Source organism: Triplophysa rosa, unplaced genomic scaffold, assembly GCF_024868665.1.
Source record: "Triplophysa rosa unplaced genomic scaffold, Trosa_1v2 scaffold282_ERROPOS294907+, whole genome shotgun sequence".
Lineage (NCBI taxonomy): Eukaryota > Metazoa > Chordata > Actinopteri > Cypriniformes > Nemacheilidae > Triplophysa > Triplophysa rosa.
Genome location: NW_026634295.1, coordinates 88421 through 104661, shown reverse-complemented (window position 1 = coordinate 104661; position 16241 = coordinate 88421). Strand labels below are relative to the sequence as shown.

General features: G+C 39.1%; 1 protein-coding gene across 2 annotated transcripts in view; it reads right to left on the bottom strand.

The window, feature by feature from the left end:
- LOC130550292 (palmitoleoyl-protein carboxylesterase notum1a) overlaps nt 1-15732 on the bottom strand; it is a 37495-nt gene extending 21763 nt beyond the window's left edge. For both annotated transcript variants that reach the window (XR_008962385.1, XM_057327716.1), the window contains exons 1-10: nt 15218-15732; nt 13059-13111; nt 12879-12974; nt 4133-4193; nt 3986-4044; nt 3779-3881; nt 3500-3691; nt 2658-2755; nt 2401-2548; nt 2274-2321 (exon numbers count right to left, since the gene is read on the bottom strand). Coding sequence is in view for 1 of the 2 variants with exons in the window: in XM_057327716.1 (XP_057183699.1) it covers nt 2274-2321; nt 2401-2548; nt 2658-2755; nt 3500-3691; nt 3779-3881; nt 3986-4044; nt 4133-4193; nt 12879-12974; nt 13059-13111; nt 15218-15555 (1196 nt within the window). In the remaining variant the exon portion in view is untranslated. The remainder of the gene's footprint in view (nt 1-2273; nt 2322-2400; nt 2549-2657; nt 2756-3499; nt 3692-3778; nt 3882-3985; nt 4045-4132; nt 4194-12878; nt 12975-13058; nt 13112-15217) is intronic.
- Nucleotides 15733-16241: the final 509 nt, after the last annotated feature.

Genomic DNA, 16241 nt, shown 5'->3' with positions numbered 1-16241 from the left:
ATAGGTTGAACACCGCCTCTAGGGCTGTGCCGATAAACAATATCATATCGAATCGCGATAGAATGTATTTCAAAAACGATGATAAGCTATTGGCATTTTGACTCGATATGGATTAATCTTACAGTCTAACAGAACGCAGAAATAAACGCAACAACAGTCAGTCAGCGTGCAGCTTTTATCATGCGCGTCCAAGTACAACGTCCATTTCATACTGCACTTGGCAAAGAAAACTCGACATGAGGAGGAAAACATTACTGGAAGCGGAAACAAAGGTGAAACTAACCTCGAGTTGTCATCACGCGGTTTATCAAGCGTCTTATTTTTTTTTCGCAATCGCCGGTTAAACAAAACAAACTTGAGGCGCAATTGCAAGCGAGTTACTTCGAAACTCAAGCACAAATGTTTTTATATCCATCTTTAACATATCTGCTAACATGAGCTGGTGCATATGAAACAAACCAGCGCTGCCCTGTACAGATTAGAGATGTAATGAAGTGAGTTTGTGTGCACATTAAAATATTAAACCTTGTATGTAAGATGCTTGCATGATTAAAGAAATGTACTACAGTTTATGTGAGATGTCTTTTTGAAAGACTAAGGTTCACTGAATGCATTGAATGAATCCCACTACTCGAGCAAGACATTATTGCAGCGTTATGTATGTGCGCAGGTGCTGAGCCAATAGCGTTCGAATGTACGCAGTAACGGAGCCCTTTCTTTGGTTGAATGTACTGAATGAACACTCCCTTTACTTAACGAGTCAATTGAGTCAAAATGAGACTGAATGAACAGGTACATGTTGTTTATGGCCTAATATCCTCTGTGTTGCAACAGTGCATTTCATTTAATTGAATTTTAACTGGTTAAAGGTTAACTTTTGTTAATAAACTGTATTTAAAATAGATTATTTTAAATACAGTTTTTTAATTGAATATATATCGAAATAAATATCGTTATCGATCAATATAGAAAAAAACTATCGAGTTTACTTTTTTGTCATATTGCCCAGCCCTAACCGCCTCCACAGAAACATATCAACAACTACTTCTCCAGCCCCGCCACCGGGTCGCGCACGACAGAACCAGTGGCGCTGAACCAGATAGAGCGAGCAAGCAATAAACAAACATGTCGTTAAAGATAGCTAAATATTGTGCCATCCCAGGTTGTGGAAGAATAGTCACTGCATAACCTTTCTTCGGATTCCGATATTAGGAGTTTAGGATATTAAGTTTATTTTTAAAGACATTCCAGCTCATGTGGGAAAAACATGGAGCATTTGTTCATTTAATTTCTCCGAGGATTCCTTCGTGAACAAGGCACAGGTCGACGCTGGATTTGTGGAGAGATCAATTAAAAAGCAGTTCTGTGCAGTCCATATTGGATCCGATAGGAATGTAGCAGCAATCTTATGTGAGTAAAACATATTTGTACTATGCGTCACTATTGCTTTGTTATTGATCGCTTTATCTATGCAGAGGTTGTCTGTGATCTTAAGCCCATGCGAATCGGGATCTCTGTGATTTGGCGGGATCATATATCATTTTTCAAGGTTTTATCCACCGTTTGCGAATAATGGAGGCTGTTTGAAGTGTTTTGGTATTATTTCGGGTGCTGGATGATATCCATAAGTTACCGGGAGTCTCCCGTTTGTTTATTTATCATGGAAACATTTGAGACCCACGATCGCGGTGATCTTTTGTTGGGTTCGCGATCACGGGTCTCAGATGCTGACAGGTACGGTCATATATCATTAAACGCAATACAACTACTATAGGCTATACAAACTAAAGCCTTGCCATCATATCCGCGAATGCGTCACATGAAATACTGATGTGGGGAGGTCATTTATAAATCACAGGAGGTCTCCAGATAATACTAATGCCCTGCGAAAACTGTGAATAGTGCTAATGTGTAACCTAACGTTACGTCTCGAACCAAATTCACAGAAGGCTCCAACTACACAAACTGCTATCCAATCAAAGTGGTGGGCATTTACTTATAAAGTCTTCAATGCGGCACGCCCATTAAAACCTCAAAACCTGGGTAGAAAATACTTATTGATTTTGATGATTTTGAATGTAAAAACCACACGAACGTCATAAGTAGACCTCGTACAACAGTATAAAACAATAAACAACAACACTTCATTGCACCTTTAACAAATCCAAGTCAAACCTCATCCTCCAGTACATCGGGTGTAGTTAAACATCCTCTTTCATTAAATGGGATTGCGAGTCATGGAAACTGAATATTGACATAAAGACATCCCTTACCTTCTTGTTATGAATTCATGTGAGAGGCAGGCCGGAGCAAACATGGCACTGGATGAGAGAATGACAGACAAGTGTGAAAAGCCATATATTTAAAGGCATATCTTTCTATACATGTCTTCGTACTCACGGGACGTCCTTTAGCGTGCTCCTCAACTCAATGCCCAGGTTCTGAATATAACGCCACTGTCCCTCTTGGATGGGTTGACCAGTCAGATGAATGTTATCCACCGTGAGCTGGGCTTCATCAAACAGCCACTGCACTATAAACACTGAACCTGTAGTGACAGTACACGATCAGACACGTTTACATCATTCCCTCATGCGTTCTACATCACATCATGGAAACAAGGGCCAACAGCACAGAAGTCTAAGATGACTACATACGTTTAATTGTGGGGTAAACTTTATATCCGAAGAAGCAATTCCATTCTTTTCCTTCATATGCCTGTCGACATCGCTCAGGAACAACACCGCCCCAGAATCTGGTGAGGAGAAATTTATTCATCATTACGGTTATGAAGCCCCGCACAAAACCACAAAACAAATGAGTAAACTGGCTTGCATATGAATAAAATGTAGGACCAAATTAGCAAAAAACTAGGGCTGGGTAAAAAAATATTGATTCTTCGATTTTAATCAATCTTCAATTTAAAGAAACAATACTGATTCGGGAAATCCCTGAATGGATTCTTACTGTGCCTCAGAGAATATTATCTGTATTTTGCCTCTCCTCCAGAGGATGGCGCCATCATTCAAGTTGAATTTTGAAAGTTTTATTTCTTTAACGTGTTTCAAGTTGATCATGATTTCACTGTTGTACATTTACAATGTTTTTATTTTTTTCAGTAATGTTTGGTTACTCAAAGTAAAAAGTAATTCAAAACAGTTGTGGGCTCTGCTATTAACGTGAACGTGTATTTCATTCATTTAGCTGAGTAGGGAGGTTTCAGTAACCAGCCTATATATTTAAATATGATTTCATGTCTGCAAAACTAATATTTTAAATGAAATACTGATAACTAATCGATATTGAATCGAATACATATAAATAATAATTGAATCGCCAAAATTCTTATTTTTAGCATGTCATGTGCAGGGCTCCATCCTAAATCCATACAACATACCATCAGCTCATTTTAGACACTGCTGCTGTTGTAGGCTCTGCCAGTTTTATTCGACTGTTCTATCTGCTCTGTACAGAGGTTTTATAGTGTTAATATTCATACTTAATTCCTCTCTTGATGACCTCTGTGGGGGCACAGTTGATGGCATCCACACAGTCGGTACAGCGATACTGCTTGTTGTCCAGGAACCAGCCAGAGTCGGACAGACCCCTCACCTGGATATTTGTGTGACCCAACTCCTCCAGGAGCTCAGAAACCGGGTCCACATTCAGCAACACCCCGGTGCCGCCCGCACTACAGACCACATGCATGAGTTTAGTCCGCACCTTGCACAATTCACATACTTAACCACAATATTTGGTGCCGGGGCTCTGGACTCACCTGCTACCAGCTAAGAGCAGTATCTTGGCATTGTCCAGACCTTTGTTCAGCAGATCCTTCACCACCTCCTTTATGATGAGTGAGCCCATGAACGCATAGTCATCTGTACATGTCAAACAAATAAAAGAGCAGATCATGACAAAAGCTTACAAAATCATGTCTAGATATTGGCAAGTAAAAAAACAATCAACATTACTATAGTCTTACTTTGATTAGTTTTTGGTGCAGCTCCACTCCAGACATCACTAGAGCAATATGGGATAAACCTGAAAAGTGATAAACACGTAAAGATTTGTGCTCTACACATGACGCCCGAGGCTGAAGTAAAATCCACATATTCACTGAGATACTCACACCATGTTTGCGTTCCACCAGTGTGGGTTTTCCTCTGGAAGTGAAGACAGAATACCTGTGCCTGAAGAGAGAGAGAGGGACACATGATGCCCACAGAAATCTCTTTAAAGTCTCAATGCTTTCTCCTACCCAAACATAAGGAAAAAAGGGAATTAGACACTTCTACTTCTTATGCACAGGTATTTCCTCAGAGATAAGATACCAAAGTCTGAAATAAATTTACATTAATTCAAAGTAACAGATTGTTATATAATCCAAAACTATGCTATCCACATTCATTATACAACAATAATAATTAAAGTGCTAAATCAATTTTTTTTTAAATGACAGGTTTTTTATGGTCTTATTTTTATGGTCTTATATTTAAATTAAAAAATTTTAAAAACGGCTGTCACCTTAGTGAAATAACGGCTGTGACAAGAGGTGCACCGATTGACCGGCAAGAGATCGGAATCGGCCGGTTTTTCGTTTGATCGGCCGGTCAGTCTCAGGTCTCGCCTATTGCAAGCCGATCTTCTGTTTCCCGTGATGCGGGCAAGAACGTCACAGCCGTCAGTACACTCAAAGCCACAAGTAAACATGTAAACGTTTGCGCGCACAGCCTGTCTTTCACGGCTCGTTTATACTCGCATGTGTCCACCGTACCACGAGTCTCTGCTGACTGACGCGCATCTCTCATGTTCGCTGACTGCACGCGCATCATGTACTGTACAGACAAAAAGGTGCACTGTAGTAGAGGTCTGCGCGGCACAGTTTTTTTTCGTCCCGCTCCCGCTAGGTTGATATTCCGCACCCACCCGCTCCCGCCATGTATTCACTCTTTGTTTACCCGCTGTCCGCTTAGAATAAATTTCTTCCCGACCCGACCGTTCCCGCTAAATTTAAATATCTTTTCCACAATCTCACATTTAAATTTCCACTACTGCACTGTAAAAAATGACACAGCTATTTACTTAAAAAAATTAAGGTAACAATATTACACAAAATATTTTTAAGTACTTTAAAGCATATTTTTAACGCAATATTCCACAAATAAATCAAGTAAAATTACCTAAAATATTTAAGCACGTCACATGATAAACTTTAAAAAATCAAGAAGAAATACTAATTTGAGCATTGGAGATAACTTCTTGATCTTTTTTAACTTCAGTTTAACATTTATTATTTATTATTGTTTATAACATATATGATGTACAAGTAAGCTGAGAGTCGACTCAGTACTGACATTAGCAGCATTACTGTTCACTGTGTGAAAAAACAAACAGCTTGAGCTCTCCCACAACCTAAGCACAAGCACCACTCTTCTGAAAGATGGTAACCACGAAACTCAGAAATACAAACAGAATATCTTTTAAATCTTAAAGACAACTGAAAAATAAACACTATCAAGTCTTTCATTTTATTCTAAAGCACATAAAATAGTACTTTTTCACAAAAATGACTCTCCTAATGCTGTCGCATGCAGAGCATGCTGGGAACTCTAAATTCACTGCTCAGTTAGGGAAATTAACTTAAATAATTCATTTAGTTCCACCACAAAATAATTAAATAAAGATCCTTTATCCAATTTTAAGTGGGTTGAACATGATAAAATTAAGTTGAATTCACTCAATTATTTGTGCATTTAGAATTCCAAGATATTTCTATAATTTTAACTTAAATTTTGGTTAAAAAAACAAGAACACAATTGTATTAAGTTAAGTTTACTCAATTAATTTAATGAAATCTACTACAACACAGAATCATTTTTTACAGTGTGAAAGAGAGAGATAACAAATAAAACTGTAGGTTGTACAAAAAAATATTTATTTGTATTCGTCTTGTCAAGATGCTTTTAACATTTAGCTGTCAACACAAAAGGAACACGTGTCGCAGAAAAAAATGTAGGTACAAAAATTGTAGCCTATTTCTTATTTTTATTCAAAATACAAATGTAAAAATTTTCTGTCAACACAGCAGGAAAAGTGTAGCTGAGAAAAAAAAGACATTTAAAATTAGAAACAAAAGAACAAAACCGTTGGCTAACCATTGCGAAATTAAATCACCTTTTAACCTAACAATTTAACAAAAACATTTCCCGCCGTCGACTTCAACTTCTCTCCTACAAAAGAAAATAAGCCTATATAAATACAGCAACAATAACTGATAATAAATTAAATGACATCTCAAAATTGTAAGCCTTTAACGAAATTAACGAAAACCGTTTACATACTTGCAAAATCACCTTTTTCTAAATTATTTAAAATATCCATGCAGGAAAAGAATGTCACTGACTGACGACGGTTTCAGCATCGAACGTCTCTCCTCCAAAATCTGACCACAAATGCTGAATGCTCTCTCGAAAGGTGCACTCGTGGCCGGGATGCGGAGGACATATCTTGCAAGGTTGCTCAGAGCAGGGAAGTGGGAACGATGTGAATTCCACCATTGCAAAACTTTTTGTTGACTTGATAGTTCAAGTTGCATGGTCCTGTACTCCTGAATCTGCACATCGAGGGATTTTGATCCACATGATTCTTCATCATCCTCCCAATCTGAAAATTTACGGAGAACATTAGGCCTTTTGGCCGGTGTTGGCTCAACATCCTCATCATGCGTATCAAACTTTAAATCTTCGATCATCTCCTTGACTCCCTGTATCACCTCCTGTTGCCCTCTTTCATCCAACATTTTCAAACTTCGCAGATTTGGTGTCAGAAAGGTTGCTGTTTTATAAAGCATGTGAACCGAATGTAACAAAGTGCTGTCTGTTGACAGTAATTCTTTCAGCCGTGTCACACAGACGGTTGCAATTTCAGAGAGCAGAGGGTCTTTGGTGGGTGATGTACAGTGCTCAATTAACCGCACAGACCACGGAAGAACCAGTGAGGCACTTGGAGCTGTGTTGTCGGTTTCCAAGTCGTCAGTTGCCTCTTTGAAGTGTTTTAGGAATGATACTAGTAACTTAAGCGTGCTGGCGCTGATGCGTCTGATCTTGTCATAATTATTGCTCTCAGTCAGCACAGATGCGATGTCTTCGTACTGTTCCAAAACAGAATTTAGCATGTCAAAATTGGAGTTCCACCGTGTCTCTACGGATTGTTTCAGTGACTTTCTTATTTTGCCCTGCTGTCCTGAGTGCTTGAAATATGTGACCAACTTTTTAACATCAGTTAGAAGCCCAGCGATCTCTGGAGACATTTCCATTATGGCAGGACCAAACGCACTGGACAGAGTCANAACATCAGTTAGAAGCCCAGCGATCTCTGGAGACATTTCCATTATGGCAGGACCAAACGCACTGGACAGAGTCATGTTTAGTATGTGCGCTGTGCAGTTTAGCCTCGTGTATCCTCGTAAGGCACTGATCATGTTGGCTCCACGATCTGTGACAAAAACGATCTTTCTGCCCATTTCTGTCGCATCAATGCCAAACACCCGTCTTTGAGGTGCTTGGGTCAAAAGAGGCAGCAAAAAGCACCCTTGAATGTAGCTCAGATTGTTCATTAACGTAATGAATGGTTGCCGACAAAACAGACATTTTGCGATAGGTTTCTGTCCATATGTCTGCTGTAACTGCGCATCCGAATTTTGATATTGTTGCAGTGATTTCATCCACAACATGTCTACGTAGACTCTGAGCCCTCATTTCAACATTTCTTGACACCGTTGTTGGGTGTGGTAGTATCTCACTGACATCGAATTTTCCTATTTTTGCTGCTGTGTTCACCAAATGTTGGGCCAGTTGTGTGAAGCCTTTTCCGGATACAGTATCGTACGGTCGAATGTCTTGGCAAACCAATTCAACACATTTTTCTGTGGTCTCTTTTTTAAACTGCTCTGGCACCTGCCTAGACTTAGTAAATGTCAGTTTGGTTTGCCCCTTTGTGAGGCATGAGTGCCGCCTTAAACCTGAGGTTCCAGTCTTGTGACTGCTGAACGGTAAAACTTTTAGGCATTTATCACATCGCACAAAGGTTTTTTTTTCCATCTGCGTCAATAACACACGAAAAAGACTCCCATACATCAGACTTGCCTGACGTGGGTTTCTTAGCAGTAAACTGACCGTTTTCCAGTCCATGTTGAACATCCTTCAAAGACAGCGCATCCGCACTTTGCTCTGCCATCTTTATTCGGTACAGCCCGCTCTGAGGATCGTTATTGCAAATGCTGCGTGCACGGACCTTGCAAAAAAATGCATTACGCAGAAAGCACGGTCCATGTTTGCAGCGCGTGCACAATAGTCCTAAGTGCAGACTGTACTGGTGGTTGATAAGAATGAGTGCAGACATGTTGTTCTGAAAGGACGACGGGAACGGGATGTTTTTAAACCACCCGCTCCCGTTCAAATCAAACCAAAGTTCCAGACCGCTACCGCATTTTATTCGGAAATGTATCCCGCGTCGCAAGAAATCTGGTCGGGTCCCGCGGGAGAGCCGCGGGAATGCAGACCTCTAAACTGTAGTTCATCTCTCGCTGCTCTGTCTACATGGGGTATGTATGCTAACAGTGATGCTATTAGCATCATGCTAAACTCTGACACATGCTAAACTCATGTTGAAGTCATTCACTCTGTGTAAAACAAACATAAATTCCATTCAACCTGATTCCTTGTCTTATGTTAAAACTGTGGTCATTTCACCTAGGTAAAATGACATTCAACACGACTTCTACTTGTTTTTAAAAATCCAAAATATAAAAAAATGAATAAATCAATCAATATATGTGATATATATATCTGAATGAGTTCTTTACTAACACAAAAAACTGCAAATACATATACATCTTAGAGTAGAATTCACTCATAAGATTTTTAACCTTTTTATTGAAGTTGCAGCAAAAATCAACCCACTTCTTTTAATACTACAGACCCAAGATAAAGACAATTTATTTTACATTTCAGAAAAAATGAAATAAAGCAATGTTAGTTTCATAAACAGAAACAGACGAGAAGTATTTTATTGTTATCTTAGACTTTTGTGAGATGAGTACAAAAATGAAAAAGGTAAATTAAGTGACATTTTTAGTTATATTTTATTATTTGTACTTCTTTTCAGTCACAGAGTTATTCAATTTAAGAGTTGTTTGGGAAAGAGAAGATTCTGTAATTTAATGTAGCTTGGAGAACTGCATTTAGGAAAATTTGGGGAAATTGTAATGTTCAATCATTTATTCAATGAAAATAAAAAAAATGTGTATTGAAGAAAAGTTAATATGGTTTTATATACAGTATACTGTCAATTATAGTTTGTGGATAGAAAATCGGAATCGGCAGGTTTCACTTGTAATAAAATCGGAAATGGCAAAGAAAATTGCAATCGGTGCATCTCTAGAGCCTGTGACATTAGTGAAATAATGGCTGTGACGTTAGTGAAATAACGGCTGTGACGTTAGTGAAATAATGGCTGTGACGTTAGTGAAATAACGGCTGTGACGTTAGTGAAATAACGGCTTTCACGTTAGTGAAATAACGGCTTTCACGTTAGTGAAATAACGGCTGTCACGTTAGTGAAATAACGGCTGTCACGTTAGTGAAATAACGGCTGTCACGTTAGTGAAATAACGACTGTAAAATGATGTGTGTAATGTCATGTTTGTAATATCTGTAGAGTAGCGGGCAGGCGGTCTGACAGTAGCCCCCGCTGCTCGTGACATCCTTTGACATCATACAGTGGTCACGTGCGCACAGTTCCCTGTACTAAACAACTTGTCAAAGTATGTTCTGTGCATCCCGGCCATGAGTGCACCTTCTGAGAGAACAGTCAGCTTTTGTGGGCGGAGTTTAGAGGAGAGATGTGAACTGAAATGGTTGTCAGTCAGAATTGCTTGCATAGATGTTTTTTTTTCTTTAATCATTTCAACGGTTTTCCTTTATTCACATTTTTAGCTTATAATGTTGAATGCCACTTTTTAATGAAGTGTTTTGTTGTAGGGGTACAGAGTACAGTACATTCTTTCAGCAGTCAGTTATAGGCCTAATATAGGCTATTCAAAAAGGAAGTGTTTTGTTTTAATTTACTTGTTTTGCTCAATTTATTTTAAAGTCGTCATGAATTAATACATCAATTTAAACCCGAGCTTTTGTTAAATAAGAGGGAATCGTAGTCAAGCGAACGCCCTTGTTACGGAGATTACAAGTGTTATTGACACCAGGCCCAGCAAACGCCAGGTCCTGGAATGTACCTATAGATAGGTTGAACACCGCCTCCACAGAAGAATATCAACGACTACTACTCTAGCCCCGCCCACTGGTTTACGCATGACGGTACTGAAGTAACAAGTTGCGCGGAACCCAGATGGCTCTCACTAAATAATTGGTTTCGAGTCTGCCATCACGCAACCGTGTTTTTTGGCAATTTTAACAATCATATGTAGTTTAGATGGTTAGAGTAAGGTTAGGTTACACCAAAGATTTAGTCAAATCCAACAAGCCACGCCCACGGATCTGACTCGAAACGCCAAGTATTTAGTGACAGCTGAACCAGATAGAGCGAGCAAGCAATAAACGTGACGTTAAAGTTCGCAACACAGTCACTGCATAACCTTCCTTTGGATTGCGACATTAGTAATGCGTGGTTGAAGTTTATTTTTTTTTAAAGACGTTCCAGCTCACGTGGGTAAAACATTGAGCGTTTGTTCGCTTCATTTCACAGCGGATTCCTTTGTGAACAAGGCACAGGTTGACGATGGATTTGCGGAGAGACTAAAATTAAAAAGCAGTGCTGTGCCGTCAATATTAGATCCAATAGGAATGGTGCAGCAATCTTATGCGAGTAAAACATTTTTGTACTATGCGTTAGTGTTGTCCCGATACCAAACTTCGGTACCAGTCGGTACTAAATGTGACGATACTTGCATTTCCCGCTATCATTTTGAGCGCTGTTGAACAGATTATGAAAGACCTCTGATTGGCTATTGTGTTTCCAAGCTCATCGGATATGTCTTTGAATGGCTCCTTATCGAGCGCTTGCGCAACCAAACCCGGAAGCGCGTGAAATGATCATTGCATCGCACTCTCTACAGAGCGCTTACACAGATACACAAGGAAGCGTTTGAAAGTCTATCAAAGTAAATGATAGCGGGAAATGCAAGTATTGTCACATTTAGTACCGACTGGTAAAGAAGTTTGGTATCGTGACAACACTACTATGCTTTGTTAGAGATCGCTTGATATGCCCTGAGCCCTATTCGCACGGGATTAGTATTACCTTGGGATAGGGATGTAACGATTCACCGTGAGCCGGTTGAAAATCGGTTATAATGAGTGATGATTCAAATCGGTTGAGGTGTGAACTGAATCGCAATACATTTTTTGAACAGCAGGGGCCGCTATTTTCACTGCAAATCTAAACGTGGACATGCTGATATTTCTTAAATGCAAAAAAATCCAAGAAAAGCTCAGACAGTATTAGTTTGTTTATATTAAAGAGACTTTTTCGATTATTAATTTGTTATAAAATTGCAGTTTAGTTTTGTTATTTGAAATAAAACATAATTTTATTATACAAAGAAACGTGAAGCATTTAAGAAATAATGCAAGGGAAGTTGTTCATTTCTAATTTGTTTCAACTCATTTTGTAAAAATAAATCGTGAATAAATCGCATCGTGAGATCAGAATCGTGACTCGTATCGCATCGTGAGCTGAGTGAATCGTTACATCCCTACCTGGGGACCTCTGGTCATTTGTAATAATTGCAGAGGTTGTCTGTGATCTTAATCCCGTGCAAATCGGCCATGTCTGTAATTTGTAAAGTAAAAATTCCCCCACAAATGACCTACCATATTTTGACGAACACTAAGGTCCTGTGATAATATTAGCCCTAAAATCGGCATCTCTGTGATTTGGCGGGCTCATATATCATTTTTCAAGGTTTTATCCCCTGTTTGCGAATAATGGAGGCTGTTTTGAAGTGTTTTGATATTATTTTGGGTGCTGGATCATACACTGTCATTTTGGCCGGGAGTCTCCCGTTTGTTTATTTATCATGGAAACTCTCGTAACATTTGAGACCCGCGATCGCGGTGATCTTCTGTCCGGTTCGCGATCATGGGTCTCAAATGCCGGCAGGTACGGTCATATATCATTAAACACCTTACAACTATAGGCTATACAAACTATACGCAAAGCCTTGCCATCACATCCGGGAAATAAGTACGTAAATTTGAGTAAAATCACAGGCTTCATTTATCCCGTGCGAATGCGCCACATGAAATACAGATGTCGGGAGGTAATTTCTAAATCACACGAGGTCCACAGATAATACTAATCCCGTGCGAATAGGGCAAATGTGTAACCTAACGTTACGTGTCTAACCAAATTCACAGAAGGCTCCAAATAAGTTTACTATGCAAACTGCTATCCAATCATAGCAGTGGGCGTTTACTTCCAAGTCTTCAATGCAGCACGCCCATTAAAACAGAGCATTTGTTGAGCCGGCCTCAAAACCTGGGTAGAAAATAGCCTATTACTTTTTTTAATGTAAAAACCACCCGAACGTCTCATATAACAGTATAAAACAATAAACAAGGCCAGTTCATGACACCTTTAAGTTATACTGCATTTTATTGAAAAGCAAGACAAAACAAAAAAGCACATTTTGACCATTCAGTTTATGCAATAGTGAAAAAATTTGCTGAAGAAATGCGAAAAGCCATGTTCGGTGTTCAGCCTTCAGCCAAGTGTTTCATTTTTATTTGGCTTCGGCCAAGAATTTTCATTTCGGTGCATCCCTACTGTGAAGTAATGTTTGTCTGTGCATTTCTCACCTGTCTTGGTTTGTGGCCATTTGGATGAGCTCATTAGCCTCCTCATGGTTTCATATCGGCTGTCACAGTTCTCTTTGTTAAAACAGTACCAGCCACCTGCAGAGAAGAACACGTGTTGAACAGGACATACAGTGTTGAGAAAATTCTGAAATGTTTCATGTTTAAAAGCACCACACTTACCCTCCAAAAATATCAACCATCTTTTGCTTCCTTTGGACTCCTTTAGATAGTACCTAAAATAAACCAGAATAACATTAAAGGGGTTTAAGGGATAATGTATATACAGACACTTGTTATGGCAGAACAAACCCCTACGGTGTTATCAGGACCTGTCATAAAGCAAAGGCTCTTGTATCACACTGAAGGTACTTATAAGTTATTAGACACGAAATATTGATTTGATATATTGCATTACCTCCTCAGTAACAAATGCAGACCTTCTGCGAGGAAAAATACATTTTTACTTTCGGCTTTTGTCAAGACACAAAGTTAAAATGAGCCAAAAACGCTATTTGTTTAATCTCATATACGTTATAATCAACATCATTTATATATAATGTCTTTGTTTTATTTATTTTCTTTTAATTATAATTTATGTAAAGCTGCGATGCAACGACTTTGTGAAAAGCGCTATATAAATAAATTGATTAAAATTGCTAATGTTATAAATCAGGCATATTTATATTGAATTTATGTCTAATATTAAACTGCAGCGGTCAAAATGACTCGCAGTACCTAGATGACCGTGTGTTATTAATTTTGAACGGTCATTATCAGGGAATAGCTGACCTTGAAATGTCGCAACTGGTCAATCAGAATCAAGTATTTCAGAGCGATGTGTAATAAATTCTGTTAAATTTCCAGTTTTCAGGCAAGCATCGTAAAATCGATTTTGTTTAAGCAGGGTTGGGTGGGGTGAATAGCACTGTTATTAGTGGAACATTTTCTTCATGGCCATCTGCAATGCCAACTGTCTCCACAAGAGGTCCTTCAACTAGTGTATGAAGTGATGCTTGTGCGAAGCAAACGTCTCAGTTGTGGCTCATTGTAGTGCTTTTGAAAACCATTGGTCATAGCTTCTTTTTGTCACATTTCTGACCATTAACTGGCTGCTTTGATGATCATAATGTATACTTAAAACAACTATAATGCTTGTGTTTAGGGTTTGTTGTTCCAGGGCAGAAACTAAACCTGGACAATCTGTGCTTTGGTAAAAACAAAGCTAGAGAATCAAACTTGTTCTTCTGAATAACACTGCCATAGTATAGATGTGAAGTACAAACATATGACACAAAACTGGGTTTTTTTTCATTGGGGTCTGGGGAAACCCAGAAAATGTCTGTGTTTCTCTTCAGGGTTGTAGCCAACGGTTTAAGTTCGGAAACATTATGTTTTCCTTATAATATCACATTTACTATTAATCTAACGAAGTTTATAAATCTTTATACAATCAAATTTATCCATAAATATATGTCTTTTAGAAAGGGGATCCCTAATCCTTTATATATTTTACTAAACATGCATGGATGTTAAAACAATACAACACTCGACTATCACCTGTAAATATTCTTTAAACCCCCCAAAACATGCATACTATTTACGTCATGAGATGAAAAGCTTTGGAAAAGACTTGAATGTAACACAACCCTAGAATCAATAAATCCTTGTATGACGCATTAAAGCTTTATATAAGATTTATAATAAGATGTTTTAGATTTAGAAGTGCTGCTGGCTGAACTGTTGAATATATTATTTAACACCACGTGTGTGTTCATCATCATTTCTTGATCTCAGTAAGGAAAAGTACTAACATCTCTAACTTGAGTACTTGTTTTATTTTTTGTAATGATGTGTCTGCTGCTCAAAAATAAGCACCGTATTATCACATTCTCTTTTAAACCAGTCACGATCAGGCAACAAGCGGATGTTGTCTTGAACTCAGTGCACAAATGATGTTCCAACAACGTCTTGCAAACATTAAGTTGAAAACGTTATTTTTTATTGTTTTAAACGTTTTTGCTGGACGCTTTATTTCTTAAAACCTCTGACTAAGCTTCTGGTAAGTATGAGTGAAAACAAACAAACATCACATTGCCTGAAAAGATTTTCTCGTGTTCCCAGGTATGTTCAGCAGAAACTTGAAGTTCTTCATCTCAAGGAGACAACATTATAAGAAATGATATCCAAACAGTCGCCATAGAGACTAAACATAACTGTACTCTACTCACGTCACGTGCTCTTGGTCCTCAACACTTCAAACGAACGATCGGATCGACTTATAGCCTACCTCTAGTTTTTTGTACACGTGTGTGTTATTGGGATGTAAATGTTGCTCTTACCCGGCCGGTGAGCCATCGTTACACGTGACGGATGTGTTTTCCAGGTAATGAAGCTTCATGTCGTGCTCGAGTTTCTGGCTCGAGCACGGGTACAGGGACTGCGCGAGGTTCTTCACCTGACTCATGAAACTGTCCATGTTCTCCTCCACAGCCGTGAAGTCCAGCGAGAAGCTCTCGGTGGTCTCTGCTCGCTCCCGCTGAGGTGTGGACGGCGGGGTCCGTCGCGGTTGCGGGTTCCGACCTCCACGAAACCTCCGCGCGCCGCGGGCCCCGCACTGAAGCACCGCGAGCATCACGAGCCAGTGAATGACACTCCTGTGCGCGCGCCTGCACTGCATCACGCTAAATCCTCATAAATCAGTAAAACACTGCTTGACTTTATAGAACAAGTCACTGGGGTGAGACCTCTCGGCAGTCTCGAGGGTTTCTCTCTGTCACACAGACACAGAAGGAAAACTTCTCAGTGTACAGTGAGTTCTTTTCTTCTCTACCTGTGTATTTAAGCCCGGTCTCTTTCTCACAGACCAATCAGCATCGAGTGGGCGTGTGGTTCGAGGTCTGTTTGATGTGTGATCTTTTACTTGATGTGGTGCTTTTCTTGGCTTTCAGATGTCTGTTTCCTAATGCACGCGAGTGTAGAGAGTGGGGAGAATAAGACTCGTGCACTGGAAAAAATAAACATACAAAAAGATCATCTACGGATAGCGTACGCCTGAAGATGTCGTATTATTATTATTATTATTTTTTAACTTTCTTTCTTTTGTTTTAACGTCAGTTATTCCTTCTCAATCCATTCTTTCTGACTTGAGCAGTGTTTTTTGTCTCTCCAGACCTTCACCTCGCCTTAGAAGTCACATCTTTACAGCGTTTTACTGTGTTCTCTGAGTAAATTCAATGTTTTTTTTTAATGCCAGAGCAAATATATTTTGTTTACATATGGATATCTGCTATGCCACCAAATTACACATCATTTTTATAACTATGAATACAACAGTCTAATAACCACTTTAATGGTGCTAATGTA